At 48.1% G+C, this 22,437-nt stretch overlaps 11 protein-coding genes across 11 annotated transcripts; 6 read left to right on the top strand and 5 right to left on the bottom strand.

Annotated features, from left to right (window-relative positions):
- Positions 1-331: 331 nt before the first annotated feature.
- On the bottom strand, positions 332-1,684 carry N7529_000796 (uncharacterized protein; the record flags this gene model as incomplete). Its single annotated transcript, XM_057236327.1, has 1 exon — positions 332-1,684. One exon carries the CDS (start codon positions 1,682-1,684, stop codon positions 332-334), a length of 1,353 nt encoding a protein of 450 aa, XP_057103130.1.
- Positions 1,685-3,470: 1,786 nt separating this feature from the next.
- On the top strand, positions 3,471-5,256 carry N7529_000797 (Zn(II)2Cys6 transcription factor; the record flags this gene model as incomplete). The annotated part of the gene is made up of 2 exons (XM_057236328.1): positions 3,471-3,547; positions 3,597-5,256. The coding sequence occupies 2 exons, from the start codon at positions 3,471-3,473 to the stop codon at positions 5,254-5,256; spliced, it is 1,737 nt and encodes a 578-aa protein (XP_057103131.1).
- Positions 5,257-5,755: 499 nt separating this feature from the next.
- On the bottom strand, positions 5,756-6,724 carry N7529_000798 (DNA repair protein RAD10; the record flags this gene model as incomplete). The annotated part of the gene is made up of 1 exon (XM_057236329.1): positions 5,756-6,724. The coding sequence occupies one exon, from the start codon at positions 6,722-6,724 to the stop codon at positions 5,756-5,758; it is 969 nt and encodes a 322-aa protein (XP_057103132.1).
- Positions 6,725-6,893: 169 nt separating this feature from the next.
- On the top strand, positions 6,894-9,071 carry N7529_000799 (mRNA-binding ribosome biosynthesis protein NOP4; the record flags this gene model as incomplete). Its single annotated transcript, XM_057236330.1, has 1 exon — positions 6,894-9,071. One exon carries the CDS (start codon positions 6,894-6,896, stop codon positions 9,069-9,071), a length of 2,178 nt encoding a protein of 725 aa, XP_057103133.1.
- Positions 9,072-9,203: 132 nt separating this feature from the next.
- N7529_000800 (putative progesterone binding protein) lies at positions 9,204-9,708 on the bottom strand (the record flags this gene model as incomplete). The annotated part of the gene is made up of 3 exons (XM_057236331.1): positions 9,204-9,382; positions 9,436-9,531; positions 9,600-9,708. 3 exons carry the CDS (start codon positions 9,706-9,708, stop codon positions 9,204-9,206), a joined length of 384 nt encoding a protein of 127 aa, XP_057103134.1.
- A 727-nt stretch (positions 9,709-10,435) lies between these two features.
- On the top strand, positions 10,436-10,675 carry N7529_000801 (uncharacterized protein; the record flags this gene model as incomplete). The annotated part of the gene is made up of 1 exon (XM_057236332.1): positions 10,436-10,675. The coding sequence occupies one exon, from the start codon at positions 10,436-10,438 to the stop codon at positions 10,673-10,675; it is 240 nt and encodes a 79-aa protein (XP_057103135.1).
- Positions 10,676-11,344: 669 nt separating this feature from the next.
- Positions 11,345-13,719, top strand: N7529_000802 (putative general amino acid permease (Agp2); the record flags this gene model as incomplete). Its single annotated transcript, XM_057236333.1, has 6 exons — positions 11,345-11,676; positions 11,741-11,760; positions 12,178-12,400; positions 12,451-13,186; positions 13,247-13,623; positions 13,680-13,719. 6 exons carry the CDS (start codon positions 11,345-11,347, stop codon positions 13,717-13,719), a joined length of 1,728 nt encoding a protein of 575 aa, XP_057103136.1.
- Positions 13,720-14,002: 283 nt separating this feature from the next.
- N7529_000803 (uncharacterized protein) lies at positions 14,003-14,536 on the bottom strand (the record flags this gene model as incomplete). The annotated part of the gene is made up of 1 exon (XM_057236334.1): positions 14,003-14,536. The coding sequence occupies one exon, from the start codon at positions 14,534-14,536 to the stop codon at positions 14,003-14,005; it is 534 nt and encodes a 177-aa protein (XP_057103137.1).
- A 193-nt stretch (positions 14,537-14,729) lies between these two features.
- On the bottom strand, positions 14,730-15,658 carry N7529_000804 (putative JmjC domain protein; the record flags this gene model as incomplete). The annotated part of the gene is made up of 2 exons (XM_057236335.1): positions 14,730-14,750; positions 14,798-15,658. 2 exons carry the CDS (start codon positions 15,656-15,658, stop codon positions 14,730-14,732), a joined length of 882 nt encoding a protein of 293 aa, XP_057103138.1.
- A 1,204-nt stretch (positions 15,659-16,862) lies between these two features.
- N7529_000805 (flavin-containing monooxygenase) lies at positions 16,863-18,527 on the top strand (the record flags this gene model as incomplete). Its single annotated transcript, XM_057236336.1, has 2 exons — positions 16,863-17,083; positions 17,132-18,527. The coding sequence occupies 2 exons, from the start codon at positions 16,863-16,865 to the stop codon at positions 18,525-18,527; spliced, it is 1,617 nt and encodes a 538-aa protein (XP_057103139.1).
- A 1,350-nt stretch (positions 18,528-19,877) lies between these two features.
- On the top strand, positions 19,878-21,928 carry N7529_000806 (transcription factor domain-containing protein; the record flags this gene model as incomplete). The annotated part of the gene is made up of 3 exons (XM_057236337.1): positions 19,878-20,603; positions 20,662-20,913; positions 20,963-21,928. The coding sequence occupies 3 exons, from the start codon at positions 19,878-19,880 to the stop codon at positions 21,926-21,928; spliced, it is 1,944 nt and encodes a 647-aa protein (XP_057103140.1).
- Between the last annotated feature and the right edge of the window lie 509 nt (positions 21,929-22,437).

The following is a 22,437-nucleotide window of genomic DNA, read 5'->3' on the forward strand; positions in this document are numbered from 1 at the left end:
GCGGACATTGTTCGTACTGGTCCCAATAATACCCAATGGAAGCATTTGACTTTGTACATGTATCATAGTGGTCTGTTTAGCCTATCGATATCGGGCGAACCAATATAGTATTGTCCTTGAACCTCAATATAGAATGGGTCTAAAAAGTCCGAAACCGGCGTCCCCTTATCAGAGTATATTGAACTGCCACAGACTTGTAAGAGTGTTAAGGGTGAAAAAGAATCACGGAAGAAGACTAGTTATACAATTGGCAATTGATTGCTCCAGATTCTCTAGAATTGTGCTGGTAATAGATATTGAGTTTATATGTATATTCGCACAACAGACTCTTTCACTTTCTTGCCTTTTTATAGACATAGTCCTTGAGTTTCGGCTCTTGACCACCCCCTTGACCCCTATATAACAAAACATCAATCGGCCCCAAGACATCCGCAACTGCCTCCGTTCCCAGAAAGTCACTAACCCTCAGCCCAGGCGCCAAGGAGTCCTTACAAACCCCCATAGTAACTCTCTCCATTCTCCCAGGCCCCTCATAACTTAAAGCATCCACAAAAAGCGCATAAGTCAAAGGATTCACCAGCATCGCAGAATGCGAATAAAAACCCCCAGCCGGCCTCCCAGCACAAGCAACTTGAATCTGCGTATTCGAAGCACCAACGCCACGCACATCTTTCAATGCCCCAGACGCATTATCTCCACTCTGAGGCTGTACCACGAAATCAACACCGGAATATACGTTCGTCGTCGGCACATACGCCGAATCCCCATCTTCCTCTCTCAGCGCATGAATGAATGCGGACTCATACCCCTGCTGCTGAATAGAAGGTGTGCAAAGCGGCTCATCGAGCATGCAAAGCGTTTGAAGTAGCGTCCCGTGGAAGTCTGGACTGACGGCCATAAAATCAGATACTGAGGTTCGCGTCGAGGGCCAGTATTTCAGTGCCCATTGAACGTCGAGACTGCCCTGTGACCAGGATAGAACCCCGATTGGGCGGCTGCAGAGTGCGGATATGTAGTTTATCGCGTAGGCTACGTATTCGGCGTTGTCTTGAATGTCGGATAATGAGTTGCCAGGGATATTGACCCATACTGGGCTCGTGGAATTAGTTTCAAATAGCTTGCCGTAGCTGAAGTAGAAGGTGCTGCCGGCTGGATCGGCGGTACCGGGGATTAGGAGGATGGAAATTTTGGTGCAGGTGAAGGACTGTGGGATAAAGATTGAGCTGAGGAGGTCGGATTCTAGGATGTCGTAAGGGGCATCGGTGGGAGATTTGGGGTATATATTGACTGGGGGCTCGGTATTATTGTTACTGTGTGAGTTTATTGAGTTGTTTTTGATCCCATTCAGAATGTCGAGGATGTTGGGTGGGACTAAGCCGGCGGATACTATTGAGATGGCTCTTTGGAGGACTGTGGCGCTCGTTGGAATTGCGGAAAGTGCTAAAAGACCTTCTTGAACAGTTTGGATTGGAGTGACTTTTCCGGTTGTGATCTCTGATATTCGGTCTGCGAGTTGGGATAGTTGTTGTTTTAGGCCTCTGCCCGCGTAGGCGAAGCCTGTAGCTGTTTCAAGCAGCTTGGTGAATAGTTCTGGAGCATCTTGGACATCTCTTTCATATAGCACTGGACTGCTAAATGCTGTGGATAGAAAGAAACATAAGTGAAACAGCTTGTTGCAGCACATTGTGATTTTGGCACCTTAAAGGTTAGGGCTAGAGTAAATTACAACTACAGCGGACTAGGCTACGACGGATTATAACAAAGATTGACACATCCCTATGTAACGCAAAATCCACTCTTTTGTCATATGCCATATTTTGCTGGATCTGAGTTTGGATTTATCACTTGGTATGCAGATCGCATTCCTACCATCGAAGAAAAACACCACCGCCGAGCATTCAAGAGACTCCGAGGATACAACTTTAAATTGGGTGTCGTGAGACCAATATACTAGCCTGTACATATAAGTTTATCCTGTACCTACTGTATTCCCAGCAAGGCGCGCCGTATTTTTGAGACGTGGAGCCCTCCATGATCCATCGTCGTCTTAATAACATCCGAGCCCCGAGGTGTTTTCTACGCCTGTGTATCCCGAGACATATCCAATGCGCCTAAGAAACGAAGTTTGTAACCTCATATTGAACTATTGATTGGCACCCTTGAGCCCTCTAATTGCCCAATCACAATAAAAAACAATTAAAACAGAAAGTGAAAAATCAAAAGAAACATATCCCTCGCCAAGGCCCCGTGAGTGAATCAATCCATGTCGACCGAGTTGACCTAATATGAAATGAAATGAACGGGTCGTAATTTTCGATCCCATGCATTGAGCTGTACCAGACTGTTTCTCCGCCTCTTCATTGGAGGGCTCCCACGAGCCGGATGTCCATTTTATGCTAGGACTTTCACAGCTAGAGAATCCCAGATGATCTTGCCAATGCTACTCCCGACACTAACCGCCGCACTCTCAATATAAAGTATGTAGCCTTATGTAGGCGGAAAGCCTATTCAGGAGCCATGTAACATTATCGTTATCAAAAGAGAATTCTCTTTGCGGCAGCTAGGTCTTCCTTTTGTCTTGAATATAAGTGCTTATCTTTCGAACCAGTGAGGCTCTCAATGTGCCCTAACTATTATGCCATCCGCGTCGCACAGGCGATGACCATGTCCTACGATGACCAGAATTCTTTGTATTATGCCAGTTAATCTTGGAATAACTCGAGAGCTCACCTCCGAGATTGATTGATCGCAAGTATCACTAATGACTGACAATGAGCTCCAAGTCAATCACTATAGTAGACAGATACCGGCCATGGCCAGTGATCTGGGAGGTGTCCAGCTGCGGAATCCGGCCATGAATAATTGATTCTGATCCTTCGCCCATCTGGGGATCCCCAAGACCCTCTTAATTGGAATGGCAGTAGTACTTTCACTCGGTTATATCTCGCTAACGGGGGCAATTCGCATTCTAGACGAAGAAACTTCCAGCTTCTCATTGTATCTATTTCTACGAAGCGAAACAGAGGAAAGCGGGAACCTGAGATGAGACTACCAAACTTAGCTCTCTCTACCGTCTGTTGCCAATTGTCCTTGATATTATGGGAAATTGGAATCTCATCTGGCTCACACTGGATTGTGCCTGTTCTGGGCTTAGGTCTTGGTAAGTGTTACCCACTATTGTTTTGTTTTGTTCTGAAAAAAAGTAAACTTGACCTATCTTAGCGAGTTTCTCCATTTCACAGCTCTAGAACAACTATATATCTTCTAAAATAGGATATCCGTGCAAGAAATAACAAGATCTACATCCATGGATCCTTTAGCCCTGGAAACCTCAGGCACAAACAAGCTTAGTCATTGGCCCTCGAAATCTAGCCAAGGCCCACCGATGATCTTCGTACTTCGTGATCGCCCAACCTCCAATTTCTACACACCGAGGCATTCTAGCTCGAGCAGTTTAGAATGCTTCAAATATGCCTGACTACCCAGACCCATCCAGGCGCCGTATCAGGGTGAGCCCGAGGTCGAGATTAGGATGCAAAACTTGCAAGTATGTGTCTCCTTTTCATGCGGTGGGTTTGATATTAAATGCATCGTAGAATCCGACGGGTCAAATGTGGAGAAGAAAAGCCAAGTTGTCTTCGATGCACCAGTACAGGCCGGAAGTGTGATTTCGAAGACACACAACCAGTCCCAGTGCTTGTCAACTCCCTATCATTATCACCAAACACAGTATCACGGGAACGACGCGCATTTGCCTACTACTTTGAATTTGCAGCTTCATCTGTGGGTGGTGGGCTTGATCTTGATTTCTGGCGCACTGTTGTTCCTCAGGTTTGCCGCAACGAACCTGCCGTGTGGGATGCTATCATCTCCATCGGTGCTCTCTTTGAGTGTTCTAAAGAAGGGTCCAATCTTTTCATCCAGCACCAGGGGAATCACAAAGCCCTTGATCAGAATCATCAAGATGTCTTGGCTTGGTACTCACGATCCGTGTCTGCCATTCGTCAGCGCATCGACTGTGGCAGCGTAGACGCCTTTGTCGGACTGATTAGTTGCATGCTTTTCATCTGCATTGAAGCCCTTCAAGGTGATGCTGGTGGGGCCTTGAAGCTGTTTATACAAGGCGTGCGACTTATCCTTGCTTTGCGCCCCCAAATAGATTCAGGGGCTATACCGCCGAGCAAAGCTGCATTGCTAGAAGACACAATTATCCCAATATTCGTCCGTCTGGCGGCTGGTGTTCTAGCTATTGATGGAATCCCAGTGAATTCTTTACTACGAGACACTGGAACAACAACACTGATGTTTGATTCAGTCAAATCCGCTCGGGCAGCGATTGTTTCGCTATCTATAGAAATCGGGCTTTTTGAAACTAAATGCATGGATCATCTGCGACAAGATGTCTCTGATATACCTCAGGAGATCATTTCCCAGAAACTTGTCCTGGAAACCAAACTAAGGAGTTGGCACACTGCCTTTGCTGCTTTGACAGAAGTGTTGTGCCACAAAAACATCTCACCAGAACACATTGGCACAGCGGCCCTCCTCTCAGCCTATCACGAAATGCTTCATGTCATACTGGAGACTTGTACATCTTTGTCTCTCACCAACTTTGATGCCTTCATACCAAATTTCCAAAATATTGTTGAACAATCTGCCATCGCACTGAAAGCATCAAGACGACCAGATGGAACACAGCCCCCCTTCACGTTTGAGATTGGTGTTGGTATCCCACTTTGGTTTGCTAGTCTCCGATGCCGTCACCCAAGAACTCGGCGTGCAGCACTGACTCTGCTCCGCCAGGCCCCTCCAGTTCAAGGGTTTTACCAATGCTCCATAGGGACAGCCGTGGGTGAAAGGATCATGGAACTCGAAGAGTCGTATGGGATGAACATGAATGCAACTCAACAAAATACCATTACAACAGTACCCCCTGCAGGCCTTCAACTTACTGGACCCTCACATTCTCCTCCTGTCGAAGTCGGATTTCGTGCAAAAACAACAGGGTTTATTCCAGAAGAGGCGCGAATTGGGCCAATCGCCATTTTTAGGCCGCGGGACGGCTTGCCTTTGGGAACAACACAAGAAGATATTGCAGAGTGGAATCGAGGTTCCAGTCAAGTCTATTTGCGGTTCTCCCGAAACGAGCGCGGTCTGGCTGATGATTCTTGGCGAATGGTGTATAAATATGTTCCCTTTGATTATCCTATGCCGAGTCTGTCCTTTGAGGTGGCTTCTGTTGAATCAATACAGTAACGTTCAGGTAGACGAGTATTCGGCCATATAATGCTCGATCTGTGAAGTATATAATTGAAAAATCAAATCATCTTATCTCATCTATTGCGATCAATGCATGTCTATCATAACGGCGGCCAGCACAGCAAGTCATTATGAGGTATCTGGGTCGTGATGTATGCGAAAACTAGAGTAGACGGAGATAATCAATTCAACCCGTATGGAGTTGCCGGAGTGGCGGAGTACATTTAATGGCTCGATGGCCAGGCAAAATGATACACGCAACCAGAGACGAATGGGTATACCCAACAGTTTTGGTCCAAAGCAGGACATGGGACATGATACTCGGCGTGTTTGTACCTCAATAGCATCACTGCTCTGTCCAGCCCATTATAGAGAGATCATGACTCTTTGGAGAAGGATATTGCTGGCACAGGGGTAGCGTGGGCATCCCCAAATGACAGCTGGGCCATCTACATGTGTGCAGTTTTAGCGGTATTTAGAGCAAGACAACTGTCCTTCAACTGCCGTTATCTCTCAACCGCGCAAGTGCCGCCGTGATGCCTTCACTCAGTTCTTCAGGCTGCTGGTCAGCCCTAGGACCACTGGCATTTGCAGCCTCCGAGACCGCTGTTTTCCGACTTTCTTCTAATACAGCGCGCAGGATAGCTTCCTCTTCATCGTCCTCATCTACATCCTGAGGGGATGTGTCGTCCACAGGGAGCGGTTGACGGCGCTGTGGAGCAGTGGCGGAGGCTTTCTTCGAGCCCTCAACTCTAAAGTCTTCCCGGACAGCACTGCACCACTGCTGAACCTTCTTCTCTCCCCAGCCTGGCACAGCGCTGATCTGCTCCGGTTGCGCATTGATTGCATTCTGCAAGCTGCCAAATGTGGAGATCAAACTTGCGGCATCGGACTTGTTGATGCTGCGTGGAACTGTTACAAACTCGACAAGCGATTCTTTATATGACTGCGGTTGTTGCGTGCGGATCGCTGTTGGCTGTGCATTTTCTGAAGACTTGTAGAGCTCGAGATAATGCGCTGCCTCTGGTGCGGACCAGCATAAGATCAAGGTCAAATTGTTGATTATGGATGTCTTTGACAGTTCTCTGAGACTATCTTCGTGGTTTTGAATGTCGACCATGACCAGTACCAGGCGTAGGTTGTATTTGCCAGCCAGTTGCTTGACTCGGGCGTAAATGTATTCTGGATGTAGGCGGTGGTATTTCAACGATAGAAACATGGCGCATGTTGTGGTGCCAACGACATAGTCTGCGGGGATGTCTGCATATTCCCAGGGTAGGAGTTTGATATGGTTCAGGATTGGATTGCCCTTTTGTCGCGTGGACACGAGAATCGCAGAAGGGCCGGAGCGATTGCCGAGTGCTTGGGGCTTCGGTTGTTGGACTTTGGGTCTTGCTGGCGTACCTAAAGCTGATGAGCCCAAGGATCGAGACGGTAGACTATCCTCAGGTCGTTGAGAGTCCATCGTGGCCAAAGTTGTCGTTATTAATGATGGAGCATCGACTGGAGAGTCGATAAGTTGATAAAGCTTATCGGCGTGGGTCACACCGCCCAGCTCCAATCTGGCTCAATTTTCTGCCGCCAATTTTTTTGTTCTTCCTCGACAGACCAACTTCAGTCGCAACATAGCCACCATGGTTGAATTAAATAAAAAACGGCGTTTCTCAGACACTGAGAGCCCCGAAATCAAAGTCGAAGCCACTGCGACCCCCGCCGAAACCCCAGCTGCCCCCCAGAACAGGAGAACTCTCTTCGTCCGCTCACTGCCCGAGTCGGCCACTACGGAGAGCCTGGCTGAATACTTCTCGCAATCCTACATTATCAAGCATGCCGTTGTTGTTTTTGACAAGGAAACGAAAAAGTCAAAGCAATTCGGTTTCGTTACATTCGCCGACGCCGAGGATGCCGACAGCGCTTTGAAGGAACTCAATGGGTCCAAATTTGATGGGAAAATTATTCGCGTCGACTATGCTGAGCAGCGTAAGCGTGAGATCGATGAGAAGGTTGGACGCAGTGTACCTACTGCTGCGTCTCTTGAGTTGAAGAAAAAGAAGGAAGAGGAGAGAGGTCAAGGCCTGCCGCCCAAGCTGATTGTCCGCAATTTGCCATGGAGTATCAAAGAGCCCCAGGATCTTTCTGTTCTGTTCCGCAGCTTCGGAAAGGTTAAGTTTGTCACTCTTCCCAAGAAGAACGGCAAGCTCGCTGGTTTTGGTTTTGTTACCCTGCGCGGCAGGAAAAATGCCGAGAAGGCTCTTCAGACCATCAACGGCAAAGAGATCGATGGTCGCCAATTGGCCGTTGATTGGGCTGTTGAGAAGGATGTCTGGGAAACTACAAAGAAGGATGATGAGGAAGAGGAGAAGGAGGAAGAGAAGGAATCGGAGGATGTCAAGATGGAGGATGCCGGAGGTCCTTTGGAAGAGCCCTCAGATGACGAGACCTCTTCTGATGAAGATGATGAGGACGACGATGAAGACCTCGATGACGATGAGCTTGACGACCTGGACGACGAGGACGAAAATAAAGAGGATGACCGTAACAACTCCACAATCTTCCTTCGCAACCTTCCCTTCACCGCCACAGACGACTCTCTCTACGAACACTTTGCCCAATTCGGACCTCTACGTTACGCTCGTGTTGTCCTAGACCACGAGACCGAGCGTCCTCGTGGCACCGGCTTCGTATGCTTCTGGAAAGTCGAGGATGCTAACACTTGCGTCCGCGAAGCCCCTCGCGGAACTGAAATGATGGCACCCAACAAGGACAAGCCCAAGTCCAACACCGCGATGAAGCACTCCGTTCTCCAGGACGAGAACTCCGACCCCAGCGGCCGCTACACCCTCGAAGGCCGTGTCCTGCAGGTCGCCCGCGCTGTAAGCAAGGGCCAAGCCGCGAAGCTGGAAGAAGAAGGTGTCTCCCGCCGCATGGTCCGCGACACTGACAAGCGCCGCCTCTACCTCCTCAACGAAGGAACCATTCCTTCCAACTCTCCCTTGTACAAGAAGCTCTCGCCTTCTGAAGTAAAGATGCGCGAGGACTCCTACAAGCAGCGCGAAACCTTCATCAAGAAGAACCCAGCTCTCCACCTCAGTCTCACTCGTCTCGCTATTCGTAACCTCCCCCGTCACATCGGCTCCAAGGACTTGAAACAGCTCGCCAGAGAGTCTGTTGTGAACTTCGCCAAGGACGTCAAGAAGGGCGTGCGCCAGCCTCTTTCCAGAGAAGAGCAGCAACGCTCCCGCGACACCATGAAGGAGCTCGAACAGCTGCGCAAGCAGCAGAAGAAGGGTATCGTGCGACAAGCCAAGGTTGTCTTTGAGACCCGTGAGGGAACAAAGGTCTCCGAGAAGACTGGTGGTGGCCGTAGTCGTGGCTACGGATTCATTGAGTACTTCACTCATCGCCATGCGCTGATGGGTCTGCGCTGGCTCAACTGCCATTCCATGGTTGTGCCTCCCTCTGCGCAGGACCCGGATGATAAGGACAAGAAGAAGAGTCTTGTTGTCGAGTTTGCTATTGAGAACGCGCAGGTTGTTAAGCGTCGCAATGAATTGCAAGCTAAGTCCCGTGAGCCAAGGCCCAAGCGTGATCGTGAGGACGACGATGATGGTGATAAGAAGGACTTCAAGAGGAAGCGTTCTGATTCTCGGGGCAAGAATGATGGCCGTGATGGGAAGGATGCTAAGCGTGGGAAGCCTTCTAAGCCTTCCAAGGGCGAGGAGAAGAACGACGAAGAGGAAGACAAGGCTGCGAAGCGCAATCGCATCATCGGACAGAAGCGCATGAAGCGCAAGTCCCGAAAGGGGAAATAAGGGATTTTAATGTACAGCTCTCTTTTTTAAAAAACTTGTACCTACGCGATACCACTTAAAATGAAAAGCTTTGTGGATTTGAATGGCCTGGGTATATGGATATCTCGTACACTGAACGCGGACATATTGTATCTAAGTGTTTTTGGCACCCTCGACCTTGCCGACGATGTTGTACCGCTTGCTGAAGAAGGTGAACCATTCGTTCAGTACGGTCTTCTCCTTGTCATCGAGATCATACCACTCTGGTACACATTGTTCGGGCTTGAGGGAAGAGCATGCGAGGGCACGAGAAGCGTCCTTACCGGCGAAGACTATTATTGTCAGCTTATGTGAATTGATCCAAACATACAAGCCATTTCCTTACCTCGGTATGAACCCTGGGCGCCGTACGCAGCGTTCTTACTCACGTCGAAAACGACTCCCTTGATAGCGACCAGAGTCGGACGGTTAGGATCGGTGCCTACAATGAATCAGCATTTTAACTAGAGATTTTGCGGGATATGGCGGGGATGAGGGGTAAACTCATACCGTCGCATTTGGCCAGTTCCTCTAGGGAAATGGGGTCATCCTTGGGCGGATCGAGCTCAACAGGCACCTTGGGTTCAAAACGCTTCTTCTCTTCTCTTGTTTCCGTCATTTTGTGTGCAATTGGGGGAGGATGTTGAGGGGAAGTTGGAATTTGGCGGGGTTTCGGCACCAAATCCGCTTACTATCCTCGGCTCTCTAATTGATCGAGTCCCATATTTATTACTTTGTTCTTTTTATTTGGTTGGTATCAAAATTCAAACAATTTTCATGTTTAACAATAAATGTATCATTTAGATTTTGATCGAATAAGTCAGTATTTCTATAAGTCAGTATTTCATTATATGTTGGATGTTCTACTCATTACTGTAGATTGACCAAGTCAAACCCTAGATTGTAACGTATATGTTATGTTATCTTAGGACCAAGCCCTATGTACTTTGTAAAGATACGATTCCTATCCAGTCGCAAGTCTCACTTTATCAATTCGTGACTGATTGCTTGTTCAGGACGATATAGATCTTGAATGATGCCTCGAGTCCTCTCATTTTGCCCATATTAGGCTAGAAGAAGATGTAAAGTTCACGATCCGAACAAATAGTATAGATTGAATACACTCATTGGTATGTAAATTGTATATTGTGAATCGTACATGATATAACTAAGCAGTTCTTGATATAGAATATACCATGACGTCAAATCAAATCAGATGACACCTGACGTCTCAACTTCAACTTCAACTTATTTTTACCTTGAAGGTGTTTAGTCCTAATCGAATATCTACTTCGCTTTTGCTGTCAATAATACATCTTTCCCAAGTCGCAGACATTAAACACAAAATGTCATACGCAAATCCGCGTCCCTTGAGTAATATCTCAACCAAGCCTCAAGACGATCAGGATCATCAGAGCCCCACAGAGTCCGAGGTCCACCGCCTCTATTTCGAAGACAACGGCGGTTTCTTTCCTCCTAGTTGGATGGGAAAAGACAAAGATACCCGCAGACCCTCCACCGAAAGCAAGGAGAGTAATGATTCCCAAGACAGGGAGACTGAAACCACTAAAACCCCAAGTGGTTAAGAGGCTAGAACATCTCCAGGAATATGGCTTATATTCAATCAATCTCATGCACATCTATGCTTACACATGTAACTATGTTTTGATGTACATTCAAACACAACATTGTACCTTCTACGACATGCGCATCGGAGGACTCCATTCTCCGTGAACCTCGGCAAGGTTAGGGCTCCACACGGGATCTTTTGATATTTTGTATAATCTCGCTCTTTTCCAACTTCTTTCCATATAATTGCAAAATATTTGAAGTCAGAGTGCTTATTTGTACTTATTTGTCGATCAAACTCTTAGTATGGAAATACGAACCGTCCAATAAGCGTATAGCAGGGGTCACAACAGATAAAAGCCAAACTTCCCCTCCCCCTTGTCCCCCCAGGACCCATGTGGGGGACATGTGGGCGATTTAGAGCGGAGACAACGGTCTCTGATTTGTTCTCAAAGTCCGTCCAGACTTGCCAGTGAGTTATTTCGGACTATGCCGATTGCACGAGACCGAGATTTGCATAATATTTTTTTTTCTTCTCTCTTCAAACTAAACAAGGAAACTACTGCCCAGCTAGGGAAAAATTTCTCACTCTCATTTCTGACGGTCTTTTTATCATTTTTGTTCAGATCAACTTGTGTTGTATATTTATTAATGTTCGTGCTTCCCTCTTGCCTGACATAACAATCATGTCGTCTTCCGCGGAGCATGTCTCCCACACCCCAACGTCCGCCGCTATCCAAAGCGCAGAGCATCCTCGCATTGCAGACCCCGAATCAAAGGCTATGAAGGTGAATAAACTGGAGATATCTGAGAAAGACTCCTCAAGCGGCAAGCGCGCACAGTCTGTCGACAGCGGGTCAATGCAATCCACCTACGACCACACCCATCGCAAGCTCAAGCCCCGCCATGTCCAATTGATCGGTATTGGAGGTACAATCGGCACGGCCTTGTATGTCCAAATTGGCTCGGGTCTGCGAACCAGTGGTCCCGCTAGTTTATTCATTGGTTTCAGTCTTTGGTAAGTTTTGTCCTCGTTGAATTGCCTTGTTGGCTCTTTTGGGTTCTCGACTTGGGTTGTCCAGCGATATCAAGCAATGCCATGGTAAGTAGGGAATGACAGAAATATTCCCAAAGCAAAGAAGAGAAACAGATCATGTACAAACAAAACATCAGGATTCCTACCAGGAACTCCCACTTCAGTTTTCCAGGATGTAAAAACTCCTCTGTATGAATCTCGACCTTCGACATTAGTTTCTATCAACCAGTCGGACACCCATGAACCCAAAGTCATCGTGCCTTCTGCTTCTCTTGAAGGCCTAATCTTATATTATTCTCTAGGAGTTGTGTGATCTTGATCATCACCGTCTGTACGAATGCCCCCCAGCCCTTTGCATCCTTGTTTTCGAACTCCAAATGCGCCAACAGTTCGGTTTCTTGCCCTTGCGTCTATTGCAAAATTGCAATCTCATTCTGTTCCCGGGTCGCGTAGTATAATATTCAAACTCACCATTATTTCTAGGCCTGGCGGAAATGGTAACCTACCTCCCCATCTCTTCGCCATTCATCCGATTCGCCGGCCGCTATGTCGATGAAGCACTAGGTGTTGCCGCCGGATATAATTTCTTCGTGTTCGAAGCTGCATTGGTGCCTTTCGAAATTGTGGCCGTCAGTCTGATTGTCAGATACTGGACCAATGTGATCCCCGTTGCAGCCATGAATGTCATTGTCCTCGTACTCTATGGGTTTGTCTTCTTGCCTGTGTATCTAATATACAAACTGACACTCTATGTAGAGCACTCAATCTATTCGCTGTCAAATGGTACGGCGAAGCAGAGTTCTGGCTCTCACTAGGCAAGGTCCTGTTGAGTATAGGCCTGATTCTTTACACCTTCATCGTCATGCTAGGCGGGAATCCGCTGGGAGATAGATTTGGCTTCCGATACTGGAACGAGCCCGGTGCGTTCAATGAATATTACAAAACAGGCGATACGGGCCGGTTCCTCGGTGTCTTGGCTGCACTCATCACAGCCAGTTTCACCATCGCGGGCCCTGACTATGTCTCCATGGCTGCTGGAGAGACCATTAATCCGCGCAAGGTGCTGCCCAAAGCCTTCAATGGTGTTTTCTATCGCCTCACAGCGTTTTTTGTTCTGGGAGTTCTTTGCGTCGGAATTCTGGTTCCATACAATGATCAGACCATGGCCGATGCCTTTGACAACGATAAGCCTGGTGCTGCGGCTTCGCCATATGTCATCTCTATGGACCGCTTGAAGATTCCTGTCTTACCAGATATTGTCAATGCCGTCGTTCTCACGGCCTCGTTCAGCGCCGGTAACAGTTACGTGTACTGCGCTAGTCGCAGTCTCTACGGCCTCGCACTGGAAGGCAAGGCCCCGAAATTCTTGACCAAATGTACCAGCCGCGGCGTGCCAGTATACTGCGTCTGCGTTGTCCTCGTCGTGGCCCTTCTGAGCTTCCTGCAAGTCTCCAATAGTGCAGCAGTTGTGCTGAACTGGTTTGTTAACCTGGTATGACCAATCCGGCACTAAGTCCTCTTCCAGACTGAAAATATCTAATGAACATCCCAGGTCACCGCTTCCCAACTTATCAACTTCTCTGTTGTCACATTCACCTTCATCCGATTCAAGAAGGCCATGGACGCCCAAGGAATCTCCCGAGATTCTCTGCCATATACAAGTTGGTTCCAGCCGTATATTGCTTACGTCGCCTGTACCTGTACCACGATTATGGCTTTCGTCGGTGGCTACACTGTCTTCTTACCCGGTAACTGGTCTATTCCGACATTCCTCTTCTCATACACCATGATTGGCGTCTTTCCGATTCTATACTTTGGTTGGAAATTCTTCCACAAGACTAAATTCCTCAAGCCCGAGGAGGTCGATTTGGTTTCTGGTGTTGTTGAGATCGAGGAGTATACGAGGGATTTCGTAACTCCGCCGCCGAAGTAAGTATTGCGTCCCACCTGGGCATACTGAGTTGAGTTTATGCTGACTGATATAGGTCGGTGTTCCATAAGTGGTTCAATGTGCTTTTTGAGTGAGATTGTGTGGTCCGATACACATGAAAATACTTGGCTCGAATGATCTCAACCATAATTGCATGCATTGGACGGCTTGTGTCAATTACTCTGTAGAGTTTAGCTGATATTAGCATCAATGATACCCACGGCTATTGACATTACTGCGTGTCAGTACATATGTATGTAGGGTTGGTCAATTCTTGCCAATTAACTATGTGGAATATCTCAATATACAACACTGCCTAGTAAAGTCTCCCAATCTGATGATACAACCCACACACCAACTCCTTGTAACCCAAAGTTATCACTGTCCCTCCTTCTCCTTCTCCCGAAGCGCCTCCAACCTCTTCTGATTCCTCTTGCCGATGATCCGCAACGTGTTTTGTTGCTCCCCCTCAGTCATCTGCTGCCAATTTCCAATCTGCGATAACGTCCCGTCCACATTCACAACCATCGGGCCTAGATGATCAAGCTTCACTGCTGTGTCGCCGCCACTCATGTCAAGTTTGATCCCACCCGAGCCTTGTGCCTGGTGTGCTGCAGTGCCATCACTTTCGGGTAGGTAGAGAGTAGCTTTGTCATTTTGCTCTGGTTCTTGGGTATCAAGGCTTTGAATCGGGGCAGCAGAAGGGTTGGAGGGTTTTGAGGAGTCGGACATGGTGCGGAGTTGGCTTTTGTCGAGTTTGAAGGTCGCGCACTGTGGGAAGAGGATGCTGTGAAGGCGCGGGTTTGGGGCACTGAGAGATGGCCAGGTTGTTCCTATCGAGGCGCGGACCAGGAATGGATGGACGGAGAGGTGGAGGAGGGCGGCGCGATAGATGGTGCGGGAAACTTGCATTCTTTCAGGTGAATTTTTGAAGATGGAAGAGGGTTGAGGAGAAAATTAAACATTGCGGAGATCCCGTTCTGGATCCGATCCACCACTTTTTTGGGTACTTGTCGTCTGATTTTGTTTATACAATTCTGGTTCACATTTTACAATCTTTATTGACATACAACTACAGATCATATATTATACACATCGGCCATGACTATCTAAACCACCAATTAACCTGCCACTGTTAGCGCTTGACATCAGAAAGAAGAAGAAAGAACTCACTGAACCAGTAACACCCTCACCAATCCCCTTAATACTATGCCACCACCCCTTAGGAATAAACAGCCCATCGCCGGCACCGAGCCTCGCCTCAAAGCCCGATTCAGCAGCCTTTCCCCAAACCATCTCATCGAGCAGTGCCCTCTCATCACCTTGCATCATCTCCTCTCCCCGGAAAGCGGCCGCCTCTTGACTGCCACTCTTCCCCAACTGTCCCCGCACAGCCGCAAAAATAGCGTGTCCCTCCTTCGGCGCAAGCAACCGCACAACCTTCTGTCCAGCCAGCTGGACAAACATGTTCGGATTCGGATCCTTGTGAAGAGGTGTATACGTCGGGGGATGTCCAATCCACACATTTGTGTCATACACGTCACCCTTGCCGGCACGTGAGACGAGTGAGGGCGTCGGGAAGTCGGCGCGCAGGATCGGTGGGAGATCGAGGAGCTGGCATTGTGCTAGATAGAGGCGCGTGGTTGGCGTTGTTTCCGTGTCTATCCAATCGAGGAATAAACTGAGGGGCGCGTGGAAGGCGCGGAAGCTCTGTCCCTCTGTCGCGGACTCGGTGAGTTCAAGGGGGACGAAGGCATCGGCGCCATGTTCCCGGAGGTAGGAGGTGTTGAGACTCGAGTTATTTGTCGGAGACGGTTTGAACCATCGGTTTATTGCGGGGAGATCGGTAAATGTAGCGCGGGGGAGGATTGCGGGTTGCTCGGGTTGGAAGCATTGCTTTTGGAAGGTCTCGAGGGTGCCATTTTCAAGACTATTCAGGGACTTGTAGTGACGGTGCGTCGTTGTGCAGTATCTGCGACCTTGTGCTCGGGCATCACGGAGTCGCGCCCGGGGTATTGACCATTGCAGCTTCATTCAGGTGTTGGAAAGTGGAAGTTCCGTGAGAAAATGTGGATCCGATTCATCTCATTTTGATTGTTGGATATAACTGACTATACGCCGGATTTCTTACATACATCTAACTATTTGGGTGTACCTAGGTACTACTGTAATGTCCTCTAAGCTCATTAAGTGATTATGATTCACCAAGGGCGTTGGTTTTTTATCTTATAAATACACCCCTTCCTGAAGTCGGGAATTTTAGCATGCATTAGCTCTAGAATTACCACAGGTATTCATGTAGTAAGGTACTGTCAAATAAACGATAATTGATTTGATGAGCCATTCGCAGCTTCGCAGTACAAGTTGCTCATACTTAGACATGCATGACTTGATCATTGAGACAAGCATATGACTACTGGCAGAATCAACCAGGTAACTCATTGGCAAGGTGTCCCGAGGGGCGCACGAGGCGCCCGGTCGCTGCGGCACCCCCAGCGGACCGGGAGGACGTAGACGACCATCCAATTGCCCCCACTAAGCCCCTCAGCGCCAGTCCGGGCATGCCGACGAACGATTCCGCCCCGCACTACTTATCAATAGTTATTAATATCTTGCCAGCAAATACATCCTGTCTAGAAAATCTGGCGACATTATGCTCGCAAGTGCTTGCTATTCTTTGGATTATAGGCCAATTGTCACCAAAGATCAATTGCATTGGAAGATCTCTAATCTAAACAACTATACTGCCTCTTGTTCCTGGATACATCACAGGTGTAAGAAACTAGGGAATGCACTTCATGGTGTAGGATTTTGGGCTGGACTCACGCGATTCATGTGTAAGGATTTTCGGCAAGTAATCTGCTGTGTAATATTCATGAAACGGCACAAAAGTACGATCCGAGTTCGGCAAAACAGCATATGTACCTGTCATGCACCTCACAAGTACTATAGTACTTATGTAGTTGTTTAGACGTTTAAAAAAGGAGTATGAAGCCGACTGGGGCCGAGGTTGCCAAGCGCCCCCTCAGAGTGGAGAGCTGAATGCTGCCCCCCATATGATCACTGGAGATTTCTGTTTTCCTTTCGACTCACAATACAATATACATACAGATCACCGCCGGCGCATCTTACCAGTGTGCGACAAGATATACCCGGAACTCGCTTATCGTGTTCACACTTTACAAGCTTCGGCTACAATCTTGGAAAGTTCCCAACTGTGTCATTGCGAAGCTACACGATGCCTGCATCATTTGCCAGAATCCACAAGCGGCATGCCTACAGTAAAGAGGGCCACACATACTATCCGGTCCTAGTAGTAGGCGCCGGAGAGTCAGGGATAGCCATGGGTTGTCGCTTAAAAGAGGTTCTGGGAACAGACCAGTTTCGAATCTTTGAACGTCAGTCAGGCATCGGGGGTACTTGGTGGATCAATCGGTATCCAGGGGTTGCTTGCGACATGTATGTGATATAATTCAGCTTCGATCTACAATACTGACCTAGATCCAGCCCAGCTGCGTTTTACTCATTCTCTTTTTGTCAAAAGAAAGACTGGTCCACGCTGCATCCCACCGGCTCAGAACTGGCACAGTACTTGGCGGATGTCTGTGAAAAGTATGAGATCGTGGACAAGATTCAATTTAACACCGATGTCAAGGAACTTCGATGGATCGAAGAAGACGAGGAGTGGGAAGTTACACTCTTACATCTTGTCCCTGGAACCGGTGATTTAGCCCAACATGAAAAAGATCGCATCGCAAACGAGGAAGGCCAGCACGCCGTCTACGTGAAGAAGGAGATTGTTCGAGCTAAAGTGGTTGTCAGTGGTGTTGGCGGCCTGGTTGAACCCAACAAGACACCGAAAGACATCCCTGGGTTCGAAAACTTTGAAGGTGAAATAATGCACACGGCTCGCTGGAACGACCAAATAGATCTCCGCAACAAGGATGTTATCATTGTTGGCTCTGGCTGCAGTGCCGCGCAGGTCGTGCCCGAACTAGCTAAACCAGAAGCGAATGTCCGATCCATCACCCAACTCATGCGCACTCCCCCATGGGTCCAGCCCGATCTGATTCCTCCCAAATTCCTCGCTACGTACGAGAAATGGTCTCCCAGATTAATGACCCGCGTGCCCGGACTATCAAATCTAATGCGCGGTGCTCTTTTCCTAATGCTCGAGAAGACCTTCTTCGATTTATTCGCCGACTCAGCCTGGAGCAGACGGTCGCGACCGAAGATGGAGAAGGCCTTTTTGGAACATATGCAGGCCACTGCGCCGAAGGAATACCATGAGGTTCTAACGCCCAACTACAGTCTCGGCTGTAAGAGACGCATTATTGACGGTACCTGGTATCGTGCTCTCAATGCGCCAAATGTAGAATTGACTACCCAATCTCTGACCCATGTCCACGCAAAAAGCGTAACTATTGGACCGGGAAGCCATTACCCGTCCAACAAGTCTGAAACAGAGGAGGCCAGGGAGATTCCCGCAGATGTGATCATTATGGCCAATGGGTTCGAAACCAATCGATGGCTGCACCCGCTGAAGGTCATCGGCCGACAAGGCAAGGATCTGGAAGAGATCTGGGCTGAGCGTGGAGGTGCGCAGGCCTATCAGGGTATAGCGATGGATTCATTCCCGAATTTCTTCATGATCTTCGGCCCCAACACGGCGACTGGGCACACAAGTGTGATTTTCGCAACAGAGAATGCTGTCAACTATTCGTTGAGATTTATAAAGCCAATTTTGAGTGGCCGCGTCAGTTCGTATGAGGTTACTGAGAAAGCTGAGCGTGAATGGACCCGTCAGGTGCAGGATACGTTGCAGAAGACGGCGTTCCGGCGTGGGCTGTGCTCAAGTTGGTATATCACTGATGATGGTTGGAACTCAACCGCCTATCCGTGAGTCTTTTTGTTTATCTGCTCGTGGCTTGTACTGATTTTTCTGGTTCTTCATCTAGATATACTCAGTTTCACTACTGGTTCCGGTGCAAATTCCCTGTCTGGGGACATTGGAGTGCAAAGCTCACTCGGAAGGGACGGGTTCTGCGGGGTATCCGGAAGACACTCCGGGCTTCAGTGCTGGTGGCTTTCATTGCAGGCTTTAGTTGGTTGCATAAGAACCCTCAGCACAAAATTCAATTGGTGCAGTCGTTGGTTGCTGGCAAAGAATACCTGGTCTCGGCTGTGCGGCAATTGGCGTCTCGCTGAAGTGTCTTATTGCCATGCTTAAATGTCTATTTGGCTATCCTTTTTGATCATGGACTTTTCTGTTTCTTCTGCGATTACAGTAAATGATTGTGTTGACAGTCAGTATTATGATAACATAGCGTTCCATATTGATCTATATCAGCATCTCTTTCTACATTGAGTTGTACAAAAGTAAAGTGTCGTGTCCAAGTAACTAAGTGACCAAGGAGCCACGTCTCATGTCAAAAATTATTTCAATTCTCATTATAATTATAATATCTATGAGTTCTCCAACTGATTGCCATAACAGAAAGAAGAATAGATCATTTATCCGCAAGGCAGCCAATCATCTTTGCGGTAAAGCGATGAGATAAGCAATCTGGGGAAAACTGGACGGGAAACCCCGCGACAGAGGAATTTCTCCGCACTTCGTCGGTGTTTCCGATTCATGACCCAGGTTTCTGTAAATCATGGCTTCAGAATCGCCCCAAATGGACAGGACGCCACCGACAGACCTCCGCGATCAGTCTATCGGAGCATCCGATTCCACCAAGAGGAAAGCGGAACAAGGCAACGGAACGCAGACGCGCACAAAGCGGAATCGCTACATCTCTATTGCATGGTATGATATGGTCTGATCCGGGATATTTCCTTTCCGCGTTTCAATTTCCAGCCGTTCCGTTGGTCATGATCATTGATGCATTGTCATACGACCTTGCGTTTTACTCGCGGCTCTTTTTCTTTTTGGTTGCATAGAGCTAACAAGTGTTTTCAGCAATGAATGCAAACGTCGCAAGATTAAGTGCAATGGGCAGGTCCCTTGCCAACGCTGTGGTCATTTGAATCTGGAATGTATGTTACTATCAACCTTACTGTGTGCTTTGGCAATGGATTGCGCATCAGTTTTGTATAGCCTAGCCCAGGGTCTCACACGCTGACCTCCTCACCAGGTCGCTACGCACCCAATTGTTGTAATAACAATTTCAAGGACTCGGAGTAAGTTCCGGAATATGGATCAACCCCATGTGGCACTCATGCTGATAGCCGCACTAGTGAGTTCCGGTCGATGACCGATCAGATCACCTCTTTGCAAGATCAGGTCAATAGTTTGTTCACGAATCTCAATGATCTTCGCACCCAAAGACCCGCATTTGAGTCACCATCATTTGATCCTCTTTCAAGGGATGTCTCTCAGGTCTTTACTCCCATGCCGCCAGGACTAGGAAAGCCCCGAGCCCGCCACCCTCGTTTTCACGGGCCAACAAGCTCGGCTTTTAACTTTGACGTTGCCAAATCTAGTCTACAGAACATGGGCATTACACCCGCAGAAGATGGAATCACAGATGACTTGACCACCGCACATGTGACTCCGGCGGGATCACCGCCTCCCAATCTGGGCCAGCTTCTTCCTACCATACATCCGACGAAGGATCCAATATGGACCATTCGACGCGAAGAGGCATTGCGTCTCTGTAAAGTCTATGAGGAAGAAATTGGGATCATGTATCCTGTGGTGGATATAGCCAAGATTACCAGCCAGGCTAATCTGCTCTACACATTCATAGAGGCTGCTACCAGGACGGGTTTTGCACAACGGGGTTTTCCGGGCTCTGATGGTCTTCATGACGAAGCCTCAATTATCTTGAAATTGATTCTAGCCACCACGCTGGTCGTGGAAGGGGGCGGACAAAGTGACCTTGGACGGCGGCTTTACTTGAGTGTGAAGCCTTTTATTGAATCAAAATTGTGGGAACCACATAGCATCAAAACTATTCAACTCTTCGCTATTGTGGTGAGTAGTGTTCATATTTATGCTGTGGTGTACAACGCTAACATCTAGCTCATACAAGGCTACATATCATTTCCATACCGATGACGATGCTATGGCCTATCGAGTCATCGGATTGGCAGCTCGAATGTGCCTAGAGATGGGGCTGCACCGACGGGATGCGTTGGTCAAATCTTTTCCCAACGAAGAACACTGGGACAAGATCACCCGACTATTTTGGTCAGTCTACAGCTTGGACAGACGGTGGAGCTTGGGAACGGGATTGCCTTTTGTCATTCAAGATGAGGACATCGACCCCAATTTGCCCGAGCCGGTAAGTCTACATCTCGTTGAATAAGCAATTGAAGCGACTAAAACCTAAGAAGGATGCATCGCTTCCATACCTACGCTGTATGATCCTGTACAACCGTATCAGTTCGAAAATATGGTACTCGGGCCTTGGTTCCGAAGGTACAACCGACATTCGACGCGATGAAATCGGCTATCTCGATTACCAAATCCTGCAGTGGTACAAGCAAGTACCCGACGAACTAAAATTCTATCCCGTCGAGTCCCCCAAGAACGGTGAAACCGTTAGCAGAGGCATGAGGCGCCTCCGAGTCCTGCTCTACCTTCGAATGAACCAGCTCCGAATCCTAATTTACCGTCCAGTCTTGCATTCATCATCTAGCATTGCCGAGGACCGTGGCCACGCCCAGACTGTTGTCGACGTAGCCAAAGACACGGTCCGCGTTCTCACCCGACTCAACCAAATGTCCGATATTTACCGCACCCAGCAAATCACTTTCAACTACTTCCTTGTGGCTGCACTGGCTGTTTTGTTTCTGGCAGTCTCTCACGCCCCCGCAGATTTCAATCGCCAAGTCCGCGATGAATTCTACATGGCTCTCGATCTGATCAACGGGTTCAGCACCAAGTCCTATGTCTCCAAGCGCCTCTGGAAAACAATCAAAGGTCTGCGAAAGATCGGAGAAAGGCTCGGGGTTCTGGCCCGTCCTTTCGGCTCGGATTCTGCCGATCCGCATTCCAGTGCTGCTGTCGCTATGGCTGGCCTTGCAGGTCATCCCATTGAAGATTTATCTATGTATGGGCCTGTTAATGGTGGAAATGAGCTTGGAAATAGTCCCCTTAATGGACTGCAGATGAGCCATGAGTTGACCAACCTGTTTGAAGCTATTGGTGCTTTTGGGAATTTCATGCCTGGAACGGGTGATGGTATGAGCGGGTTTGTTGGACCGGATGGGGATATACAGAATACCGGGGAGGGATTGTCTGGAGTTTTGGATGACGAAGGGGAATTTGCAAGAGCCATTAGGGATTTATTCTGAGCTTTAGACAAGACCATAGTATCTTTAGCTTCTGTATGATAACTCCAGGCCTCACACGTTGTACCCAGGGGCCGGTAGTTTTGCATGAATGTAAATTTCAAGGAGATGAGAGCATTTAAATCATATCTTCTTTCGCTGGTTGTTTTATGTGAAGAGACATACAAAGACTTTGAATATCACGATATGCTGAAGCTGAAGCCCAAAGCTTGGACAGTCAGCCGCACGTGACGCTGATTTTCAGCGATTTGACGTCTGAACAACTCTGATCGATCAAATTGACGTCTGAGAAGTCAAGAAGATCATTTCGCCATAACAGCGATATTGATCGACTTGTTTGCTTGTTCAGAATCTCCATCCCGAGTTTTTGACCCACACACACTAACCTTCGACTCGATCATTTACAATAATTCACCCCACCAAGCATCGACCATTTTGCACGGTCGAACTACAACGCCCATTTTACTCAATCTATCCTCTTCCTTCTCACCATACCTTGTACAAAACTCTTC

The sequence above is a fragment of the Penicillium soppii genome (assembly GCF_028829465.1).
Source record: "Penicillium soppii strain IBT 18220 chromosome Unknown utg000001l, whole genome shotgun sequence".
Classification (NCBI taxonomy): Eukaryota; Fungi; Ascomycota; class Eurotiomycetes; order Eurotiales; family Aspergillaceae; genus Penicillium; species Penicillium soppii.